At 48.8% G+C, this 22,979-nt stretch overlaps 8 protein-coding genes across 8 annotated transcripts; 5 read left to right on the forward strand and 3 right to left on the reverse strand.

The window, feature by feature from the left end:
- Positions 1 to 32: 32 nt before the first annotated feature.
- FPOAC1_009192 (uncharacterized protein) lies at positions 33 to 1,600 on the forward strand (the record flags this gene model as incomplete). The annotated part of the gene is made up of 2 exons (XM_044853622.1): positions 33 to 210; positions 267 to 1,600. The coding sequence occupies 2 exons, from the start codon at positions 33 to 35 to the stop codon at positions 1,598 to 1,600; spliced, it is 1,512 nt and encodes a 503-aa protein (XP_044706292.1).
- A 1,380-nt stretch (positions 1,601 to 2,980) lies between these two features.
- On the forward strand, positions 2,981 to 3,994 carry YPT2 (GTPase Ypt2; the record flags this gene model as incomplete). The annotated part of the gene is made up of 3 exons (XM_044853623.1): positions 2,981 to 3,010; positions 3,226 to 3,493; positions 3,681 to 3,994. The coding sequence occupies 3 exons, from the start codon at positions 2,981 to 2,983 to the stop codon at positions 3,992 to 3,994; spliced, it is 612 nt and encodes a 203-aa protein (XP_044706293.1).
- Positions 3,995 to 4,642: 648 nt separating this feature from the next.
- FPOAC1_009194 (uncharacterized protein) lies at positions 4,643 to 5,769 on the reverse strand (the record flags this gene model as incomplete). The annotated part of the gene is made up of 2 exons (XM_044853624.1): positions 4,643 to 5,337; positions 5,391 to 5,769. The coding sequence occupies 2 exons, from the start codon at positions 5,767 to 5,769 to the stop codon at positions 4,643 to 4,645; spliced, it is 1,074 nt and encodes a 357-aa protein (XP_044706294.1).
- Positions 5,770 to 6,722: 953 nt separating this feature from the next.
- On the forward strand, positions 6,723 to 9,053 carry FPOAC1_009195 (uncharacterized protein; the record flags this gene model as incomplete). The annotated part of the gene is made up of 2 exons (XM_044853625.1): positions 6,723 to 7,212; positions 7,267 to 9,053. 2 exons carry the CDS (start codon positions 6,723 to 6,725, stop codon positions 9,051 to 9,053), a joined length of 2,277 nt encoding a protein of 758 aa, XP_044706295.1.
- An 805-nt stretch (positions 9,054 to 9,858) lies between these two features.
- Positions 9,859 to 13,519, reverse strand: FPOAC1_009196 (uncharacterized protein; the record flags this gene model as incomplete). The annotated part of the gene is made up of 7 exons (XM_044853626.1): positions 9,859 to 10,736; positions 10,783 to 12,099; positions 12,199 to 12,205; positions 12,254 to 12,338; positions 12,394 to 12,509; positions 12,577 to 12,765; positions 12,941 to 13,519. The coding sequence occupies 7 exons, from the start codon at positions 13,517 to 13,519 to the stop codon at positions 9,859 to 9,861; spliced, it is 3,171 nt and encodes a 1,056-aa protein (XP_044706296.1).
- Positions 13,520 to 17,492: 3,973 nt separating this feature from the next.
- FPOAC1_009197 (uncharacterized protein) lies at positions 17,493 to 18,023 on the forward strand (the record flags this gene model as incomplete). The annotated part of the gene is made up of 1 exon (XM_044853627.1): positions 17,493 to 18,023. One exon carries the CDS (start codon positions 17,493 to 17,495, stop codon positions 18,021 to 18,023), a length of 531 nt encoding a protein of 176 aa, XP_044706297.1.
- Positions 18,024 to 19,072: 1,049 nt separating this feature from the next.
- On the forward strand, positions 19,073 to 20,431 carry FPOAC1_009198 (uncharacterized protein; the record flags this gene model as incomplete). The annotated part of the gene is made up of 3 exons (XM_044853628.1): positions 19,073 to 19,198; positions 19,260 to 19,976; positions 20,030 to 20,431. The coding sequence occupies 3 exons, from the start codon at positions 19,073 to 19,075 to the stop codon at positions 20,429 to 20,431; spliced, it is 1,245 nt and encodes a 414-aa protein (XP_044706298.1).
- Positions 20,432 to 20,935: 504 nt separating this feature from the next.
- FPOAC1_009199 (uncharacterized protein) lies at positions 20,936 to 22,438 on the reverse strand (the record flags this gene model as incomplete). Its single annotated transcript, XM_044853629.1, has 1 exon — positions 20,936 to 22,438. One exon carries the CDS (start codon positions 22,436 to 22,438, stop codon positions 20,936 to 20,938), a length of 1,503 nt encoding a protein of 500 aa, XP_044706299.1.
- Between the last annotated feature and the right edge of the window lie 541 nt (positions 22,439 to 22,979).

The following is a 22,979-nucleotide window of genomic DNA, read 5'->3' on the forward strand; positions in this document are numbered from 1 at the left end:
TAGGTTTACCATATCTACTTGTATCATTCATCATGAAGTTTCTTACTACTGTCATCGGTCTCGCTTCTGCTGCGAATGCCCATACCCTCTTCACCACTCTCTTCATTGATGGAGAGAACCAGGGCGATGGTACCTGCGTTCGCCAGCCCAAGGATGCCTCCACTGCCAACAGCCCTATCTACCCTATTGACGGAGCTGCCATGGCCTGCGGTGTGTATTTCAAAAGCATCGGGCTTGTCTAGAATGAGTAACTAACAACCTTTTAGGTAGAGATGGAGGCAAGGCTGTTCAGTATATCTGTCCTGCCCCAGGCGGTGCTCAACTGACCTTCCAATTCCGTGAATCTCCCAGCGGCCACAAGAAGGGTGCTATTGCCGAAGGCCACCGAGGCCCTTGCTCCGTCTACATGAAGAGGGTCGATGATATGTTTTCTGACTCTGCTGCTGGAGACGGATGGTTCAAGGTTTTTGAAGATGGCTACAACGTCAAGGAGGACAAGTGGTGCGTCGACCGTCTCATCGAAAACAACGGACTTCTGTCTGTCAACCTTCCTACCGGCCTTCCTTCTGGATACTACCTGGTCCGCCCTGAGATTCTCGCCCTGCACAGTGCTCCCGACGGCGACCCTCAGTTCTACCAAAGCTGTGCTCAGATCTTCATCGAGAACGGCCCTGAAGGTCCTCTTGAGATTCCCAAAAAGTACGAAACCAGTATCCCTGGCTATGTCACCAAGAAAGACCCCGCCGTAACCTTCAATATCTACGATGAGCATGGCGAATACCCTATTCACGGACCCGATGTCTGGAATCCCACTTCCAAGGAGACTGGTACCAAGAAGTCCCAGAAGGACGGTCTTGTTCCCAAGAGCTGCTTGGCCAAGAACGCCAACTGGTGCGGCAAGCCCCTTGCTAAATACTCGGATCAGGATGGCTGTTGGGCTGCGGCCAAGAAGTGCTGGGACGAAGTTGGTGACTGCTGGGACAATGCTCCTCCCACCGGCGGTTACGGTTGCGATACCTGGAACGACTACTGCCAGGAAATCAACGACGCTTGCAAGGCGAAGAACTTTGATGGGCCTCCCGCTTTCAGCGGTAAGGAACATTATGTCGGCGCACCCGGTCCTATCCCTGCTTCCTATGGAAAATTCAAGGCCATTGCCATTGACGTGACAGAGGAGGTTAAGAACCCCAATTCGGACTCCAAGCCTGTTGAAGGCGACTACAAAGCCCCCAGCTACGATTTGCCCGGCGTCGACGTCCCTAGCAAGACCACCAAGGCTGTCAAGGCACCTGCTGCTACAACCAAGGCTTCGATTCCTGCTTCCAAGACCCAATCTACCCAAGAGACGGCAACCCGTAAGTGGGACAAGTACGAAAAGAACACCAAGTTCAGCGATACTCCTGTCATCGCTGCCCCTCTGCCCGTCGAGACCTTCCCCGTGAAGGTATCTGAGGACGGTCTCTGCGGTGGCGAGACTGGCCAGACTTGCGAGGGTAGCAGATTCGGTGATTGCTGCTCTCGTGGGGGCAAGTGTGGCCGCAAGGCTAAGCATTGTGAGTGCGGTTGCCAGAAGGTTTTTGGTATTTGCAGTCAGAAGTAAAATGGCGTGGAATGATGGAAGACTAAGACTTGGTGTTTGATACTTGTTCGTTTCTTGATGTACATTTGAAAGGATGATTATTTGTTGCTTGGCCACAGGCCGCTTGTTTTGTAAGCTTTTGCGATATATCAATCGAGTTGCTTCTCTGATACTTCCCTGATACCTTATTACTTTTCATCAAGTCAGATTGACATTAGTATCGTAGCTGAGTCTACGGGTTAAAGCTTGGTGTTTAATGTTGTGGAAGGTTTGCCATGTGGCATGGCTGGGACGTACTAAGCGTGGCTGACCTCTTAATGAGTGTGTCTTGTGATGATGTTTCTCTAGATGACGTCGCGAACCAGGGGCAAAAAGTCGAGGGGACCAAGGTTTATGTAGGGGAAACAAGCCGTTGTGGAACCCGTAGACTACCTATTCCCTTGAGGAAAGTCTAGGTACCTTAGTAGGTAGGTAGGCAAGTATAGCCATCAAAGACAAAACGCCACAGCATTCGTTACTCAGGGGCAGACCAATATGTGTTTTTTTTTTTTTTTTGGGGGGGGGTTGCAGATATATGGCCAGTATCTAAAGGAGACAACATTCTGTAGAGAGAGAGAACGTGTTGTTGATCAGAATACTCGGCTATTTACATTGCCACAGTCAACCAATCAAAAGTCTATATGGAATAATGGGCAGTTTTATAAACAGTTACCAGAGATTTAATTGAAACTGTTTAATGGATATGTTTATAATCGAGACTTATGCAATAGACTTCGTGTTAGTGCTGCTTCTGGCTGCTTCAAGTTTCAAGTGAAATTGGAGTAAATTGAATAACCTAAAGGTTCATAATTAGAACATCTGGTTAGATAAGGTACCTATTCCAGATCGATAAAAAATGCAATCGCTGCATACCAAGATCGAGTCCAGTCTGACACGTAACTCTTTTATGCCCGCTGAAACAGACCTACTCAACCGAAATCAGAAGTCGGCTCTGTAACAGCCTAAAACCAACGATTGCCTTGGAGGCGATTAGAGCCCCCTCAGAGGCTCAGCCCCTGTACACGTACCTAGTTATCTCACCTTCATCAGTTACTAATTGTGCCTGCCTGCCAAGTGTGCAGTACCTTTGTTAGTCCCACGGCCAAAGACCCCCTCCACTCATCAGAGTGTTTAGTTGGTCCCATCTCTTTCCCCATTCCCATTCCCATTCCCATTCCCATTCCCATTCCCATTTCCAACTCCATCTCCATCTTCAACCCTCGACGACCTACACCTACTACCATCGGACAAACGAGGCCTCAACATCCTCAACCATTCACTCCTTCAGATCCGAACTTACCTCGTCGCTATCGTCGCATCCGTCCCCTGTAGCGCCTTCTGCTACTCCAACCTTTCGCAACCATGTCGAGTAATCGCAACTATGATTTCCTGGTACGATACGCTATTCTTTCCCATCTATCCAATCTATTTCCCCCCACCGCCCGCCAAACCGCCCCCCCTGCGGCCCTTGAGTTGAGTTCAGGCTGTCTCGATATCATGACCACGACGACCATGTTATGCCAGTTCGCATCGCGCTGCATGTCGCTTTGATTCACTGCATGCGACCGCCTCTTAATATCACCCGCTGACCCTCTGTTGTCATGTAGATTAAGCTGCTCCTGATAGGCGACTCCGGCGTCGGCAAGTCGTGCTGTCTGCTACGGTTCAGCGAAGACTCCTTCACCCCTTCATTCATCACCACTATCGGTATCGACTTCAAGATCAGGACCATTGAGCTCGATGGAAAGCGCGTCAAGCTGCAGATTTGGGATACCGCTGGCCAGGAGCGTTTCCGCACTATCACCACCGCCTATTACCGCGGTGCCATGGGCATCCTCCTTGTCTACGACGTCACCGACGAGCGCTCGTTCAACAGTACGTCTCTACTCTCTGTCATCCGGCTCGATATGCAATTTTTTACGATATACCGTTACTGTGCCCCTCTCCTACCTGGTGACCAGCCGGCCAGCTAGCCTTGCCCGATGCCTTTGACCAATCAACCAACGCATTCATTTTCGAGCCACGCATACCACAAAGAAAACATGAACTAATTTCCTCGCAGATATCCGAACCTGGTTCCAAAACGTCGAGCAGCACGCTACCGAGGGTGTTAACAAGATTCTGATCGGCAACAAGTGCGACTGGGAGGAGAAGCGCGTTGTTTCCACCGAGCAAGGCCAAGCCCTCGCCGACGAGCTGGGCATCCCTTTCCTCGAGGTCTCCGCCAAGAGCAACATCAACATCGACAAGGCCTTTTACAGCCTGGCCGCAGATATCAAGAAGCGACTTATCGACAACTCCAAGAACGACCAACCTGCAGCGAGCGGCGTCAACGTCAACGATAAGAGCGAGAGCGGCGGCAGCAAGTGCTGTTAAACACCGAATACCCCAAAGGCGTCCGTTATCTGTCATTTCTCCGTTTACCGTCTTTTTATTTTATCAAGCTTATAACTTTGTAAACCTGGGGGAGAGGAAATGCCTTGTATGAGTCAAGGCGCCAGAGAGAGAGAAAGCGGCTTGGAGAGTTCACCATGAGTGTAGAAGGCCGACCTACTTTGCGTACGTGCAGGGGGGGATGCGAGGAAAGGAAAGAGAGAAATGGATGGCTGGGAATTGAGCAGAACGGCAAGCATCAGTCACATTCAAGGAGAGGCGCGACATAGCGAAGGGGGTTTTGGTGATGTCTCGTTTTCTCTGATCGACCTTCCACCCCATCTTAGAGAGCAAATCCGGTCTGGAGTTTCGGTTTTTTTGATCTGGGTCTAATATACATTGCTTTCGTTATGTGTCTGGTTGCGGTTTGTGGTTAATGTTCCTTGATTTGTGTTCGTTTGCAAAACGATTACAGAGTGAAGCAGAGACAAAGACGGCTACATCGCGAGAGAGGCTGTTGAGCGCCTGGCTGCAAGGGGGTGGGGGGGGGGGAAGAGAATGAAGGCATTGGGAGGACCTGTGAGATTTTTGTTGCTGTTCTTGTTCTTTACATGTTTTGTTTTGTCTCCATCATATACTTATGTACAGTCGCTAAATGTCAATGTATGATGCTTTTACACGATTACGCAAGACGACGCCTTCGCCCTGATCGTACTCGAGAATGCGCTGGTTCCAGCTCCGAATGAACCGCCATGCTATCTCTGGAGTTTCGCAAACCATGATGAAACGCGAAGTGTGTCGCTGGCGGAACTCGGCGTCATTCCTACGTGCCCGCGATGTGCTTCGGGAGATCTTCTCGCCTAGATCCATGACCTGGGAAAGATCGGATATATGGGTTTCAGTCGCCCAGTCATAACCGCTTTCAGTACCGTCTTGATTGATTATGACCCTGAGCTCTGAAACCGTGAAACTCTTTTCTGGCAGCTCGATCAATACTGCACTAGGGCGAAGAGTCTTGATATGTGAGCTCTTGATAATCTGGTCAACGACATGCTGCCAAGCCATTTTGCCCTGAACACGACTCTGCTTCGTTTTGATGCGGGCCTGGTACGAGCCTGGAAGGATCGTGAAGCGCTCCAGCTCCTTCTCAGGGTCTTTTCCTGGGTCTAGTAGTACACTGGGTACCTTGCTCGTCCAGAGGCCATTTGTACTCTGGAACTTGGTTTGTGCGAGACGGAGGAGTCTCTCGATCTTGTCTTTATATAGACTGGCGGCAGCAGATGAGGAGAATGTGATGTGATATACGCCGAGGGGCTCCATGGTCCAGGGGTCGCGTTCCTGGTGAACTGATTCATTGTCAGCTTGTCGAATTCGATTCATGTGAATTGGGTTGTGGTACCATGGCTGATGATTTCGTTCCAGCCGGCGAGTTTATCAGCAGCAAGGCGATTGAAATCGGCCGGCAGCAACGTCGTGGGAAGACCAGACAGCACTAGTTTGTGCTTGGTAGTGCTATTTTGTGCTCCGCGAGGAGAGAAAGACTGCCATTGTGGTTTCTTGCCACTACTGAATCGATTATTCGTTGACGTGGAAGACTGTCTGCGTGGTCTTGGAGTGTAATCGGATTTCGTCTCGGATCTTGTCTCGTTCAGTTTCGAGGTGGTGGTGGTGGTGGTGGTGGTGGAGAATCTAGCATTGACGTTTTTGCCAGAGGAAATGAGTCTATTGCGAACGACGAGGATCGCCCTGGCGTCGAGGAGACATCTGGAGCGGTTCATCCGGGCGGCCGTTTGCGAGGAAACATGGAAGAGTGTGGCTCGTGATAGTTTTGTAGGTTCAGTACCTTGCCTTGCAGCCCGTAATTAAGTACATTACTCGGCATGCAAGCAAGCCTGGAGAGAACCTAAGCCGTTTTTTGCGGAACTGGGCCGGGATCCGAAATGGTTTAGTGGGGTTGTGTTGTGCATCCATAGGTACCATTTTGATGGCTTTGGACCCTGAAAGTATCACGTCTCCTATCATGATTCTGTAGATAGGTAGATTTTATGACTCAATGATAAATCAAACCTCATCACTTGCTTAAACTTTACCTCATTCTCGGCCCATATACACAACAAGTACATGTTCTCCCATTGGGGTGTAACTAAGTGACGAAACCAATAGGTTAGTTTATCATTTCAACGCACAACAACTGAACTTTTAGACTACCTATAACATGTCTGATTTCCTCAGAGGATCAGAAGTTGGCCGTTGGAAGCACAAAGGACTAAATAGTATATTAATAAACTAGGCTATTTATTTTTGTAACCTACAACAGACGCTGATTTTTTCTATTACTCTGTCATGTACGTTGTGCCACAACCCATCTTGGAGTTTAGTTGCTGTTGTGCGTACGTACAGCTAGGCGGTTTCTCTATCAGTCACGTATTTATTCGCAAGTGAGTCATTGCGAATTGATTGTAGTTTTGAGGGTTTGGCGAATATAAATACAAGTCGTCTCTATCTACATTATTAGCTGCTTACTTTCATGGTGGGGGAGTATTTTCTTGCATCTGCCAGTCACAGTTTTTCCACAATCTACCTACTTAGTAGGTACCTAGTTAGGTAGGTAGTACCTGGTAGGTGGTACCTTAGGTAAGTCACAATCGAGTTTAGACCTACTATCCTAAACCTCTAGAAGAAATTTCCTAAAATTTCATATTTCTAGTATAAACTCGACTGAAATTTCGTCATGCTTGCCAAAAGTATTGACGTCAAGGTCAGACCCTTGGCGAGTCCGAGCCTCGAAAAAGCGAGTCTTCAAGGTGCCGCCCGTGTGTATGTGAGCAAAGAGACATTGCTCTCACTGAACGGCACATTGGAAGTCGGGAAGCATTGTATCCTCACAAGGCTAGAAAACGCCGCCGCAACAAAAGACTCGCCCAAAGAAGATGAACAACAAGAGCTACAGCGAGAAGCCTCGCTATGGAGTATAAAGGAAAAGAATCTCAGCCCAAACGTCGTCGTCATGACGAGGGCATTCCAAGAAGCTTCAGGTTTCAAGATCGGTGACCTCATTCGCATATCACTCGCAGGAACGACGCCCAACGCTGATGAGGTGGTTGTGCAAGATGTGACCGAGAAGACAGACAAAACCTCGGATGACCTCGAGCGATTAGAGGAATTCGAGAAAACAGCAAAGTATAAGCCGTCGTGGGAGATGCTAACCGCACCCGCCTTTGGTAAGGAGAAAATGCCCTTTGAATAAGAGTCAGAACTAACTCTTTCTTCCCAAGTACGTGCTGAACTGTTGTTTCCCGGAATGGTGGTAGAGGCAACGCTCAGCAGCAAATGGCGACGGAACTTCAAGGTCATATCCGTCAACTCGCAGACCAACAGTTTGGCAAGATTCGACCCAAGCTCGACCAACATCACGGTTGTAGACAAGGAAGCGGCAGACGTCAAAGTTGATGCACACGGCGGCGAGTTGGTCGTAACTGGTGTTCCTGGAATGGCTCCCCAGATCACGGCTCTCAACGATTTCCTTGATGCCTACAGGACAAACATTGTCATCACAGGCGAGAGACAATCCTGCGCCTTCGTGATTCACGGTGGTCACGGCACAGGAAAGACCTTCATTCTGGATCGTATTGCTGCGACAAAATGGGGCAAAGTCCATTGGATCAAGCCCTCGGACAAACTTGCAAGCATGAGAGAAACTTTCAAGCTTGCGCAGAGTCAGCAACCGAGCATGATCCTGATTGACGATCTTCAGGACTTGATTACCAAGGACCGTTCAAATCACGACTCGGTCATTGCACTGTTACGCGATGAGCTGGATGACCTTGCTGCAAGCGCATTGTCAAGCAATTCTCTGCCTAAAGTTATTATCGTGGCTACATGCTCCGACTTTCTCAATGACATTCCGGAACCACTTCGGAGCCCAACTCGTTTTGGTGATCATGTCCCACTGCCTATCCCCAAGATACAAGAGAGACTTGAGATTCTCGAGTTCCTTGATCTACCCATCAACCCAGCGGAAAAGCAGTCGGTTATGTTGGATTTAGCACAAAGGACACACGCATACAGCCCACTTGATCTCGGAATGCTGTGCAAGAAAGCCAAATATGACCTAGGAGTTCGGCTGCGAAAAGCAGGTGTTGACAGATTATCGGATGGAGAGTATTTCCTGGAGGCATCCGATATCAATAAAGCTAAAAAGGCCGTTCGACCCACGGCTATGCGTGATATCAACCTGAACCCTCCTACGATCCATTGGCAAGATGTCGGTGGCCAAGATGTGTTAAAGAAAGTGCTCAACCGAATGATCAAGTACACCAAGAATCCCGAACGGTCCCTTCGCCCTCCTCCAAAGGGCCTCCTTCTTTATGGCCCCCCTGGTTGTTCCAAAACACTATCCGCCCAAGCTGCTGCCACAGAGTCCGGCTTCAACTTCTTCGCGGTCAAAGGTGCAGAGCTTCTTAACATGTATGTTGGAGAGACTGAACGTGCGGTCCGAACCCTCTTCGAGCGTGCCAGCAATGCAGCTCCTTCCATCATCTTCTTTGACGAAATCGATTCCATCGGCGGTCAACGAACAGGAAGTGGCGCTGCCTCTCGCAGTACCGGAGCAGTCAACATGCTCACTACCCTTCTCACCGAGATGGACGGGTTCGAGGCCCTTTCGGGCGTGCTTATCCTCGCTGCGACCAACCGCCCCGAATCTATGGATCCTGCCCTGATGCGTCCTGGCCGTTTCGACCAACTCCTTTACGTAGGACCTCCTGACGAGGCCACCCGGGAAGCCATTTTCAAGGTTCACCTACGTGGTCTGCCACTTGCACCTGATGTTGATATCCCTATGCTCTCCCGTCTTGCGGAAGGGTACTCGGGTGCCGAAATCAAGGCTATTTGCGACGAAACCTGCATGATCGTACAGGAGCGCTATGACGAGGATGAGAACGAGAAGCTTGAACTTGCCATGGCTGATTTGACTACTGTGCTCGAGAAGACGCCCCGTAACATAACGCAACAAATGATTGACGGCTACGAGAAGTGGCATAGACTACACAAGAGGGGCTAGCTGAAGTTGTGGGCGATTCACTACATGGGAATGCTTTCCTGAGATCTTGAAAACGATTGGCAAAGGCCATGATATTACGTTATGATTTGAATTACCTAAATTAGGGGAAAGGGGTACAAAATGGCAGAGAAAAGTTTGTCTTCAAACGGGTCTTTTTCATTTCCATTTCTTCGTTACGAGTGTCTGGTATCGGCACAAGTTATGTCCCCAGCTCCCCCTAACCGACCCGACTCTTCGCTTGACACGCAAGAGCTATACAGGTCATAAAGAGTATAATACACAACTCAACATGACACGGCAAAAACCTTCTCAAATCGCCACGGCCCCTGCTCAGCTAGCAGTCCGTTTCCCATAGAAAAAAGTCATCCTATCTCAACGATCCTGCCAATCTCGACCTGGGAATCCCATTTCCTTCACCATGTCATGCCAGATACCATTGCCGTCGCTTCTCGACGACTCTATCGCCCAAAATGGGTGGGGGGCAGAATCTCGGTCCAGACAAAGCCCCATTAGACTAGACCAAACAATGCCATCATCCCCCGAACATGCCTAGTCAAAGGATGATGTGAGGCTGAAGCAAAGCATAGTTAGGAAAACCAAGAATACAGTGGCTTTATGCCACCAATATATTTCAATACAACGCCTGTTCTCTCCACCTGCCAATCCCCGAGCTGGCAAGTAAAGGTACTTGCCAAATGTAGTTATGTAGAGGCGAGACCTCGTGCCTTCGCCCCAATTTCATGAATACCAAATAAAAAAGACCAACAACCGGTACGCCATCGCCGAAAGCAGTAAAGGGTAATGTTTACGACTCCTCGTTCGACCCTGGGCCGCTGCCTGTTTTTAAGCCCGAAGAAAGGCTAATTGCGATCTTCTTGCTGCTCCCGCTGGTAGAGCCGGCGGTGAAGCTTTTTCGTTTTGTCAAGCCGCGAGGGTTACTAGAGACCGAGCCGATAGAGCCGCTGCTATTGCGTCGCTTGTTGTGCATCAGCTTTCCGATTTCATCGTCATCTTCCTCCTCTTCACGTCGACGTTTTTCTGAAAGCCGCTCTGGTGGCGGAACACCTCCTCCTAGACTCAAGTCGATCGGCGAGCCCACGGCATCTGATGCTACATCGCTGTGGCTGTCTGGCGTTGCCTCGGGGTCAGCGTTTTCATCTGTTTCCTCATCGGAAGCATAATCAACAAGGAGCTTGGAGGTGATTGATCCATTCGTAGACGGCGTCTTTTCTCCATCCTTGCTTGAATTGTCCTCTTCTTCTTCATTGTCAGATCCTGCCCAATACTCCTCTTGTTCTTGGTCGACGGTGATCTGCTCCATCAATCTTGTGTTGGGCGGGGGCCTCCTTCCCATCTCATCTTCGCCCTCCATAAAGTAATCAACGTTTGACGTGTAACCTCTAGTTTGGTCGTATCGAAGGACGATATCTCGGAATGTAGGCATGTAGCTCAGAGTCATCAGTTGGTCTCTGTGATTGACCACGAGATACTTGATGACATCTTTGACATTTTCCTTCTTAATGAACTCAAAGAACTCGAGGCATGCCGAAGCCAATAAATTGTCACGGGGCATAGTTCCGATAAGTACTTCAAGAATAGGCCCTAGTACTTGCTTCTCCGTAAGATGTTTGATGTAGAACTCATCTTGCATTCCAATTATTGAGCGGAAAAATCGGATAGCGACTGTACAAGTTAGCAGAATGTCATACGAGGCATAATCATCACAAACCTAATCGTAAGAATTTCTCGGGGCATCCAAGCAGCTGCGATACACGCTTGACGATATCATGGCCCATGACATAAAACTTGACACGCACTGCATGCTGACGAATAAAGAATGTGAGAATGTCGATGAGATATGTAAACATCGACGCTTGCTGAACGCTAAAGTTCATATCGGTTCGCTTCTCCAAGTCGACCAGTGGCTTGAACAGCTTTGGTGCCGAATCCGCGTAAAACGCGTGTAGGAAAACCTCTTGTTGGGGGTCAGTAGAGACCTGTAACATTTCTTGGCTATAAAGCTCACCGTTGGCTTTCTGGAAATTCTCATTCTGGAGTTGCTGGGGGCCAGGGTCTAGAAGAACCTTGAGCGCTTCTGATATTTGAGATTTCACGCCGAGATCAACCTCAACAAGAAGAAGGTCGATCAAAGAGTCGGTGAGAGGGGTGACTTTCTCGTGCACTTGGCGATATAGTGTTTGTCGAATCATTTGAGGATCGTGATCGATGATGGATATCAGGATGTCAGTAGCTCCAACCCGAACACCAACATCATGATGCCGCAGTCCGAAATTAATGACTTGTAAGAGTCCATGAGCAAGGAAATTGTTGTATAATGTCTGACGTGCTGGTGGCTGAATGTTTTTTGCTATAGCGCAACATTGCTGAATAAAGAGCACTGCTTCCTTCTTTCTCTTCTGGTCGTTGTTTGAAGGACTGAAAATACCGAAGAGCTCGTTAAGGAAAGCGGCATTTGCTTGTAGATGCTGAACAATATCGACTTGGTTGAAAAAGATGAGGGAATTGAGAACTGAAAATGTGGGGTCGTCAAGAATACGGGCAAGAACCACGTCCTTCAAGTACTGCAGTCTGTATGTTTGGTGAATTTTCCTGCGGATTTGTTCATCTTCAATCGGAACGACTTCCTTGTATCGGCCCTGATTACCCAACCAGTGTCGGTGGTTGGCTTTATGACTAGGAAAGTCAGGGTCGTACTCTAGCGCGCCAACAACACCCAAGACGCATTCATCTGATACCGCGTGCTCGATAATCGACGTGTCGTTGAGAAGAATAACCGTCTTCATGATGTTGCAAAGTCGGTGCAAGTCTTGAAGGCTCTCTAGGTCCTCAGCCATCTCGACCAATGGAACGATCTTGCCAATAAAATCTTCAGCCATGATTGCCTTGGCCAGCGCGTCTCTGCCGTTAGCGGTAGTGTTCATCATTCGCATTGTTGATTCGATATCGCCAAGATTTCCAAGTTCGGCGTTGGGCAGGTTGATAGCTGGCGGGACGTCGATGGCAAGATCATCGGAAAGGCCATCGTCTGGGAATAAAGTATTAGCAACATGCTCCTCGATAGAACATAGGACTGCATACCGGCGCCAGGTAAATGGTTATGAAAGGTTTGTTGGACGTTGCTCACAAAACGCCTAACACGCATTAGCGAATATGCTAGATAGTTAATCAACGAAACAAACCAAATTAATGCGCATCCTTCTGCTTCCTGGAAGCTCAATGCCATATCGACCCCACTGCTGGGTTCCTGCCACACGATCAGGGTATCTGTGAGTCAGGTTAGACACATGACGTTTATAAAGCGCATATCAGGCATGTGGACGTGCCTTGCTGTTTCTGAAATCCATCTTCTTTCTGAATCTTTGTTTCTAATAGGAGACGATCGGGATGATCTTCTGATTCGACAACGACGCGCGGATCTTTGCGACCATCGTCAAGCTACAGGGCATATCGGTCAGCATGATATTCGTGCGCAAAGATGGCGACATGGGCATGAGTGACGTACAGTCTCGAAGCTCGCGCTACAGAAGCCAGTACCTCTGTCAAACCAATCATTGTTGCGAAGCTCATAGACCTTGACGCGCTTTCGATCGGTGGGCTGATGAGGCACGGGCTGTGCCATCATCAAAGACTCGGGCTCTCCCTCGGCAGAGAGATTCGTATACGCAGCCAGATCCGGGGCAAGTTCGAGATGCTGTTGCAAGGACAGCTCCGACGGTTCGTTTGAAGTCAAAATGGTGAGAGCCGCCACGATTTCTCAGTTTGCGCGCAGACGAGGCGCGACAGTGGGAATGTCAGTATATACCGGCTCAGTGGATAATGGTGACGCCGATGATGATGATGATGATGATGATGAGCGAGCAAGATACGTAGGCCGGAATGCGCTGCGACGCACGAGTCGGGATATCTAGAGGGAAATAGAACAGAGTCGAGCGAGTGAAAGGCCCATCAATGCGCCATGCAATCAATGATTGTGCTGAGCTCGGGATGAGGCGCTGGCGAAAGTCGGCGGATCGGGGGTGGGTTGGACAACCAGAATTGGCGACACGCCACGGAAGCAATCGGCGGGAAAAGGAAAGCGCGACAACGACAGGACAGGCGGATGGATGGCTACGCCGGGCGACGAAGCCGAACAAGAAGGTACAGAACCAAAGCGTCGGTAAAGTGCGTTGGGTTGCGAAGCGAAGTCGGCTAGTATTGTTTGGTGATCGAAAGTGAGGGTCCGGACTATATCGAGGGACCGTTTGAGGCTGTCGAGAATTGCGGATTTGAGGTGGGCAATGCGCGTGACCAGGCTGCCAGATGGAGATGGTGTTGGGTTTAGGCCTTGGGATCCTCTTCAGTTTCGGTTTCGGGGGAGGAGGGGAGGACCATTCCCCTACAAAGGTGCGGAAGCCTCGTTGCCGCCACAGTGAGGCTGGTGAACGGAGTGCTGTCTGTCCAATCATAGATTGTTCTCGGCTTTGCCACTTGAGCAAAATGACGCGGGTTTCAAGCTAAGAAAAATGACTCCCGTCCAATCAATGCTTGGTTCTCCAGTTTCTCCAATTGCGCGACCCAGGAGGGACCCCTGTCCAGGCTGTCAATGCCGCAAAACACCGTCATGTTAAGGCTGTCTGGGGTTGGTGATGATGCAATCTTGTGTTAACGACAACATCAAAGTAAACGCCAGAAATCATATGACTTGTAGGTGAATGTCGATAGTATTTCACCTGAAGGACGGTGGGCTTCCAAGGTCGGGTCTTATGCAAGTAGCCTTTACTGCAGCGAGTTCAATCAATCATGCAATGATCCGATATGCATTGCAACAATCTATTGTGAGCCTCCCTTGGGCCTTTGCTAAACATGACAGATCTTGAGACTCGATTGCAAGTCATCTAGCATCCATCCATTGTGAATGCAAGTTTGACAGCCAAAAAGATAGTGCTTGCATGATTGGACAAATGCTGATTATCTTGATATTTGAGATATTAAATGTTTACAGTTTGGCTTGCAACTTACCTATATCAAGCATCTGCTAAACTGTTTCATTTATCTAATGGTAGCCAATCCGACAACCAGGTCGTAATTACATCTGGTCAACATTTAAAACATACAATAAAAGGATCGACAGGGACAATTAAACTCAGCTTTAGTTGAATCATGACGCTATCCTGCAGGAGTATAGAATTGTCCAGAATGTCATCCATCGTTCTCTTGCGGCAAGGCTTATTATTACCCCACGTGTCACGTTTATTTTTGCCAAGCATACTGTGTCTTGACGATAAAGTGTCATGCGAAGAAGAAAGTCAAGGCAGGAATGTGAAAGATTAATGGCGTTGAATATCAGAGTATAACAGACAGGAGTTGATATCAAAACGCCGGGAATTAGCAGTGGAATACTTATCTATCTGAACAATGGTGTCACAAGATGATGGCAGGAATAAATCAATAAAGCTTAATCTGAACCATTGTTATGGCTTTAAATACCAAGAAATCTTCATAAATCATTGATGGGAAAACGCCCAAAGGCTAACATCTTAGGAATGCCGTTAGATTAAGAACCATTAATCAACGTGCCGCTAGTTGTCATTATATAGACCGCCGCGAAATATATCGGCACTGATACTCAGGAACTAACTAACTACTAACCTTGGCATTTGTGGGAGGCTTTAAGATATTGGGTAGTCTGGTATGTCAAGAGCCACTGTTCCTTGTACAGTCTGTAGAGCAACCCAAACGTCGTAGCCGGCGTTTATAGCTTGGTTCTATTCCCAATAGACACCAAGACTCAGGTACGGGGCAGCACTCAACGGCCGCCTCATAATCACAGCAAGCTACTCAGAATATCCTTTCTGCTAATAGCGGAAGATGCCATCGTGGTCTATAGCAAAGCATGTGAGAAAAGACCGAGATAGGCGATATTAGCGGTGAGCCCGGTTGTTCGGCAAAACGCAGACCTATGTATGTTCGAGTGAATAAGGCGTTGTGAGGGGACAGAAGGAGGGAGGCAATGCTCACTAACAATGCAATATACTATGGAAGCGTCAAGTTTCCATCGCGTCCGCAGTCTTCGAACCTCCTTCGTTTCATGGCTTATCTACTAACTTTACCCACTTACATGTCATACATATCCGGAGCTTTTTGGACAGAAACATAAAGTCTTGATGTAAGCCAAGAGACAAGTTTCCAAACTGTTTCAGTATCATCGGCTTCACCGCCAGGGGTCTATTGATATTAGAAGCCAAGACAAGCCGAGCGCTTTTTTTTTTGGCTTTTTTTTACTGGATCTAACTGCATACAATAGCAGTCAGAGAAAGACAATGGAGGGACGCTTGGGATTCTAACTCTTCTGGGAAGTCATTTCAGGCTTCTAAAGCTTCTAGCGTGAGACGATGATCCTAATTGAGATTGGTTCAAGTTGGAAATGACAAATAGTGGGGGATCGACTTGATGCAATCAATTTTTGTGCTATTTTTCTGATGAGACAGAGTCAACGCCTTGTTAAACATCGTTGATCTTCTAACCGGTCCGGGTTATTATTTGCAAGTTGAAACGGAGTGTTTGTTACCTAGTATGTTATATCTCTTACCGGGCAGTTGTGTGGCGGGCTGGCTTGGCTCACCTGCGATACAAACACTTACTTACCTTAGTGCGATAGCTTGGCCTGGGGTACCATCCCTGATGCAGATCTGATCTTGCAGAAGATGAATCGACAGGGGAGTCCCCGGGCTGTCAGAGCTGCCAGGGCACGGCACGTTCCCTCATGCATGAGACAGCGACAGAGTGACATTCATTTTTTTTCAATATACAACAACTAACCTAATCAGACACCAACAACACATCACGAGCAAGTTGAGGCAACAATAAAACGATGAGGCGTCTAGTTTCTCAGCCAAGGGGTAAAAGTCACTCCACGTCAATGATCCAAGAGACCGGTAGATTTAGACCACCGAAACACTTCGGTGCAGGGATTAACGCCACCGTTCTTTTCTCAAAGTGAGGCATCTTCGTTTCTTAACCGATACCTCTTGAGAAGACGTGCACAAAACCGTTGAGAGGAACCTTTAACCATTTCCATCTCGCGTTGAGCTGATCTCATGAGGCGTTTATGATATTCACAAGCACGAGATGACGTGGAATCGTAAGACCAAGTCATTTCAACGAATGCATTCATCTTTTACACTGACGTGATTACTATCCAGGCATCATATGGTACTAAATGCGGTCAGATCAGTGAACGCGATACTGATCGACCTTCTCCACTCCCCACAACGCATCGTCAACGTCTTGACTTGGCATCAGGACCAACATCGATAACGCCGAGATGCAATCCAATCACTTCTTGGCAGACGCACTTCTCGTTAAAGCAAACAATTCAATAACAAGAGCCCAAGTTTCAGCCTCTGTCTCTTCTCAGTCAATAAACACTCGTTATTGGTTGCTCAATCCAGCCTTGGTGGCGTGCAAGAAAAAGGTCTGGAAGAATCTGTAACGATCTCAGACAGCCACTGGCACCCGTTCACATTGAGAGGCTGGCTGGACGGATGAACGTCTAGCAATCACTGTATCGGCAGTGCTTGGGACAAAAAGGCGAGAGCAATGCCCTGCATATGGCTAAACATGTCCACCGCGCCGCGGCACCGCAAGCCACAACGACTATAAGGCCAAAGGGGTGCTCGTGCCTGGACGGATAATTCCGTTGAGTATCAAAGATAAGAATAGAACAGTCGATGAATTCGGCTTTTCGGCCTGCCTGTGCTCTTACACGTGCCTCTTCCTGTTCACTGTAGCTTTAAGACGCGGTAAAGGCCGATGTCGCGCTTGTCTAGGATACTGACATCTTGTCAAGACGGGAGATCATATTATCGGACCAATATCACCGGGATTGAAGACACTATACATGATTCAATGACGACAGCTCGCGATTCATTCCCAAAAGAATCTGCAACAAGTGGGTAAACGCTCAAACACAACGTAGATGCTTCTGCATTCCTTCTACATTGGAAACCCCTGGATCTGTTTCACTCATGACTGAGTTTGTTCCGCGCGTACACTGAACTAACCGGGTTGTCGGATCCGCACAGAGGGCGCGTCTGTGGCGCTTGACTTTGACGCCTCCGATGAGGTCGTTTGCCTTTCAACTTGGAGTCTCGAACAGAGTAAAGATCGACCATTCCAACGCCGTTGCGGGCCGTACATGTGTGAAGCCCACTGAACCTTGACGCCAGCTTCCAACGGACTTGGCTCTCTATACCATCGACACTTCTAATCATGGCTACGATCATTCTTTTGCAGTTGGTCTATATCTAAACAGCTTCGCCCGTTATATCAACGACATTTTCCTATCGCACTACACCAGCAACACTTCTAAATCAACTTCAATACAACAACAGCCCTTGTTACAGCATCGTCTCTCCAACTCATACAACAATCACCAACATGTCCATCCTCAGCTCCATCAAGCGTGCTCGCGACCACAAGGACGCAGGCAAGATCAAGGAAGTCGAACAATCCAAGCCCATCAAGCCTTCTCAGCCTTATCGCCATGTTCCCACCCACGCTGCTTGCGACTCTGTAAGCAGCGGCCCAGGTGGTGCTCTTCGTCATGATCGCTCCAAGATTCGTGCCGAGAACCGCAAGCGCACTGCAAAGGCCGTCGCCGAAACCATGCACGACAGTCAGACCATCCAGATGAACTTCCCCGGCTCATCTACCTCGTCTCCCTTCACCAGTGGCAGTGCCAGCACCGCCTACCAGGCCAGCGAGGCCGACTACGAGGGTGATGTTAGCCCCAGAAGCCAGTCTCCTGTGCATATGTATGCCTTTTCCCCTGCCCCTACCTTCCCTCAGCCGCCCTCTCTCAAGGGTAAGGAGGTTGTTCGGGATTCTCAGTTTGGCATGTCATACTCTGTGTCTCCTGATCCCCGCGATCGTCTGGCTCAGCGCTTCCAAACCGGTGTTATGATCTGAGTTTAGCCATGTACGAGATTTGCTTGGCCCCTGGCGGGTTCGGCTTATAATCAAGCACAAAAGATCAACACACAAACTTTACTTTTGCTTGGCAAAGAAAGCACAGCGCAGCTTCGGCTTAATAAAAGCCTGCCAGCTGAAACCCGAAACCGTCCACCAAGCTCTCCAATGGGATCGAGCAGGACTCTGTTCGAATTAAGGTTTGAACAACAGAAACAACCAACTGGCTGACAAGGCAATCTAGTATTGCTTTGTTAGTGTTTGGGGGGGGTATCTAATCCCTCCAAGTCGGGTCATGTTGGGTTGGAGGCTTAAAAGTGGTGGTTGACAGACGCCACACTTTAAGAGTCGAGGCCCAGAGCAGGACTCTGGTAGGCCCCTACGTTCATGTATAATCACAGAGTTAAACTCTCTTTTTTCTTTCTAGAAGCGTTGGTTGGGTTATTGTCTCTTTTGGGCTATTGTATGGCCACATTTTCTTTAGCTGGTGCAACAGAATTAATTCACTACCTAGGTATTCATTCTTGCATGCTGGATACCTACCATTCATATTTTGTACAGTGACACAATGAATAGATCAACTTTAACAACACAATCTACACAATCTACAAAATTGATCAAATAAAGACAACCCCAGATTAATACCATTCAAGACTTACTCATGCATTAAAATGAATCTAAAAATAGGCAATATCATTCGTCAATTCATTTGGTCCCTGCCGATCCCTAACTTCTGCTATAGCTACGTAATCAACTATAAACCCTTCATCCATGCAACCTAGGCCCAGGTACTTGGAGATGCTTCGTGGCCTTGACCGGGCTCATCTCAGTACAAAGCAAATAACCGCGGCCACGTACCGCGTTGCTTTTCTTCACTGTAACCTTTTCGCCAAAGTGGGCGCATTTCCCTTTTTTCCCTTTTTCTTTTGTCCTGTGACGCTCAACAAAAAAGAAAAGTCACTTCTTATGAACGTCCCTTGATCCTAATACTTTCCCCCCTCTCCATCCACTGCAGCTCCGCAGTCACTCGTCGCATTTCAACACCAAACATGGCTGTCGCGACAACCCATGAGCTGCCCAAATTCCTCAGGCCTCTCTGGACCTGGATTGAGGCTACACCTGTTCACGTCCTTGTCGTCCTCTTCATCGGTCTTATTACCTTGGCCATTTTCGAGGTATGTCCTTTACTCAACCCCTCTGTGGCCCCGCGCATTGCCATGCTCACCTGTCTCTTAGCTCTATGTCATTCTGCATCTCGTCGCGCCAAAGCCTCGCCCCGTCCACCCCGCCGAGAAGCAGTACATTACAAGCCATCCCACTACCGGACGAACACAGCCTCAACCTCTGCCATGCTGGTATGACCGCTGGCTTGCAGAGCGTCAGGACAGCGAACAGCACATTAAGCCTTCCGAAGCCTATCCCACTCCCGACGCTGGCAACATCGAGCCCGCCCAAGTGCGTCTGAGTGTCGTATTCCCAGCCTACAATGAAGAAGACCGTGTGATTCCCACTCTGGTGGAGGCGGTCGCTTACCTTGATGAACACTTCGGTCGCACCACAGCTCCCGCATCCACCTCAACGAGCCCATCGTCTAAGCGACATGGACGAACCGCTCCCAATGAGGACCTTGCGGGTTACGAGATTTTGGTAGTCGATGATGGAAGCCGGGACAAGACCGTGGACGTCGTACTTCAATTCGCCAAGGACAATGGTCTACATGACATTCTCAGAGTCATTTCACTTGAGCGCAACAGAGGCAAGGGCGGAGCGACCACGCATGGTTTCCGACATGTGAGGGGTGAATATATCTTGTTCGCCGATGCCGACGGAGCCTCGCGCTTTTCTGATGCCGGCAAGCTCATTGAAGGATGCGAGGAAGTTGTTGATGGATCTCACCGCGGTGTTGCTATTGGCAGCCGTGCCCATCTTGTCGGCAGTGAGGCTGTCGTCAAGGTAGGTCATACCCACGTTGAACCCCAAACGAATATATAACTAACACGATATAGCGTTCCGCATTGCGCAACTTCCTCATGCGATCCTTCCATCTTGTCCTCATGATCCTCACTCCCCCAGCAACATCCCGCATCCGCGACACTCAGTGCGGTTTCAAGCTCTTCTCTCGTGCATCACTGCCTCACATCATCCCCTACATGCACACCGAGGGATGGATCTTCGATATCGAAATGCTCATGCTCGCCGAGTCGGCGCCCGCGACGCCAGTTCTTGGCCACGACGGTAGTGTTATTGGCACTAGTCCTGGCATCAAGGTTGCCGAAGTGCCTATCGAGTGGCACGAGGTCGGTGGAAGCAAGCTCAATGTAATTCAGGACAGCATCAAGATGGCTATTGGCCTTGCGGTGCTGCGAGCGAGTTGGATGTTTGGCGTCTACCGACGAAGATTGACATAGAATGGGAATACCAGAAGAGGAAAAATGAGGGGATAAATGCAGGCAATAACGGGTCAACAAGATCATCTTGTAATCTAAATTGAATACAAAAGTCCACATCCCTACGTGTTTGTTACTTCTCTATATCGTTCGGCTCACTCTTCTACTCATCACAGAGCCGGCTTCATTAAGCAAATGATCAGAATGTATGGGGTTCCAATTAATATTAATCTTTATGGAATTCTACTTGATTGTCCCAAGTTTAGTCCCAGGTCATGCGTGTTGTATATGTAATAAAAAGTCACTCCCCGCGCTCAACACTTCAAAATGTTCAAATGTCTCATAACCATCCATGGGATATATACAACATTCCCTCCTCTTTAAATCTCTAACAGCCCAAAAGAAACCTGGACTCTTTAAAAACTAGACGTAAAGATCCCAAGCCAAAGCTCCGTAAACGCCGCAGCTTTCGCTACATAAAAATCACCATGCTCGTTTTTCTTCCCCTTCTATTAATTCGTTTCTCTACTGAAAGGACTCACGCCACATAATAGGAATGAAGACAATGCATGCCTTCCAGAGGATGAGGACGGCGTCGATAATGGCAAGAGGGAATTTGAGGATGCCAAAGATTCCACAGCCAACGACGGAGCAGGCGTTGAGCCAGATAGCGAGGAAAGCAACAGAGAAGAAGTGATAAGCAAGGATGAAAGGACGCTGGAGAATACCAGCGAGGAGAGCGACGGGGCCGTCAGTGTCACCGCGCTTAAAGTAAGTGAAGCATCCGTACTGGAGAGCACGTAGTTGGCGGTCATTGGCAGCGAACAGAGAGTAAAGAGCTTGGGCCAGAACGTTGATAATGCCAGTCAAAGGCTTACGCTTCCAGTAAAGCTCGTCAAGGGCATTGTTGATCAGCTTGGTGTCGCCAAGATCAGCGACCTTATCGGGGTGCAGTAGCTCTGACAGGATGACAACGTCGTTGAATGCAACAGTCATACCACCACCCGTAAGCGGGTGACGCATGTTCATAGCGTCACCGAGAAGGATTGCTCCGTTGGAGCGCTGTTTCGTGGGTGGGAGCCAGCTGTTGGGCATGCTTCGGGGAATCTTGCCGTCTTCAAGAGCCTTCTCAGCTGACGGTCGGATCGAGGGAGGAAGAGCAGGTAGGACGAAATTGCGGATGTAGCCACGGACGCCGCCATTCTCGGGCGAAGCTTCAGGGATGCCTTGGGGCACATCGATAAGAGCGCGGGTCTCGTGAGTTCCGATCTGGTAGAGAAGGATGGGGAAAGCGTTGCCAATAATGACATGGCCATGGCCAGGCTGAGGAAGGTCGCAATCGATGAGTTCGAGAGCGTAAAACTTTGAGCAGACCTTAGGCTTGGTTTTAAGGACTTCCTGGCGCCACTTGGAATCATAGCCATCGGCAATAATGGTCAATTGTCCAAAGTAATAATCTTGCTCCTTCTTTCCAGTCGACTTGTTCGTGGTGCGACTCTCGACACCGAGAATCTGGTCCGACGCCTCTCCGCGCAGGGTCTTGACTACCTCAGTCTCGACGACAGTGATGTTCTTGTGGGCTATGCACGACTCTCGTAGCTTGTTGATGAAGCGACCGTGGTGGAAACTGCATCCGGAAGGTCTTGTACTCCTGTCTCCTGTGCTGTGACCTCCCCAAGCATGCGTAGGATTACCCTCGTCGTCAATGCCAGGGTAAGGAACGAGTACCTTTTCGCCGTGGTAGAAAATGGTGTATCCGTAGCAAGGCTTTGCGTCGATGCCCTCGACGCAGTGTCCAAGACCGAGTTTCTGGAGGGATGCGACACCACCGGGCTGGAGAAGTTCGCCGACAATGCGATCGGGCTCCTTGAGCCATCGCTCAAGGAGAAGGACGGATCGGCCTTGGTTGGCGAGAGCGAAAGCCATAGTGCAACCGAATACACCGGCTCCTACAACGACGACATCGGCTTCATGGTATTGTTCGCGGCGGCGAGATTGCGCCTCGGTTGTTGTGAGTGTTGAAGCCATTGTTGAAAGGATAGGCTCGGGTAGCTTGGCTGTTGTTGACAAGACAGAATGAAAAAGAAGGAACGTCGAGTCGCGGTAGTTGAGACTAATAAACTTGTCTTGTCTTGGAACTTAGACCTGGGATTTCGATGGGGAGTGGGGAGTCTATTAATCGCGGATCGGGGGCGAGAAATTGGATGGATGGGTTTTCGGATCGATGACCCTGGAAATGAAATTAGGGGGAAGTTCGATTGGTGGTCAAGAAAGAGTTTGGTGTTACAGTCGATCGACACCAGACAAAAGAAGAGGGCAGTATCGCCGTGAAAGAGAAAGAGAATAAGAATAAGAATAATTCCACTGAATGCGAAATCGAGACTTAGACTTAGTAGTAGTACTTACAGATATCCAAATGTGAGTGTATCTCTGACAATTCAGGGGCCGTAGATAGATCTGGACAATGACGCTCTCGACTTTTGGAAAAGTTGGAGGGAATAAACCACAATTAAGTTTGTTGGACGGTTGAGAAGACTACAAATATTTAAACAAATAAAAAGGCAATATT

This window comes from Fusarium poae, chromosome 3, assembly GCF_019609905.1.
Source record: "Fusarium poae strain DAOMC 252244 chromosome 3, whole genome shotgun sequence".
Lineage (NCBI taxonomy): Eukaryota > Fungi > Ascomycota > Sordariomycetes > Hypocreales > Nectriaceae > Fusarium > Fusarium poae.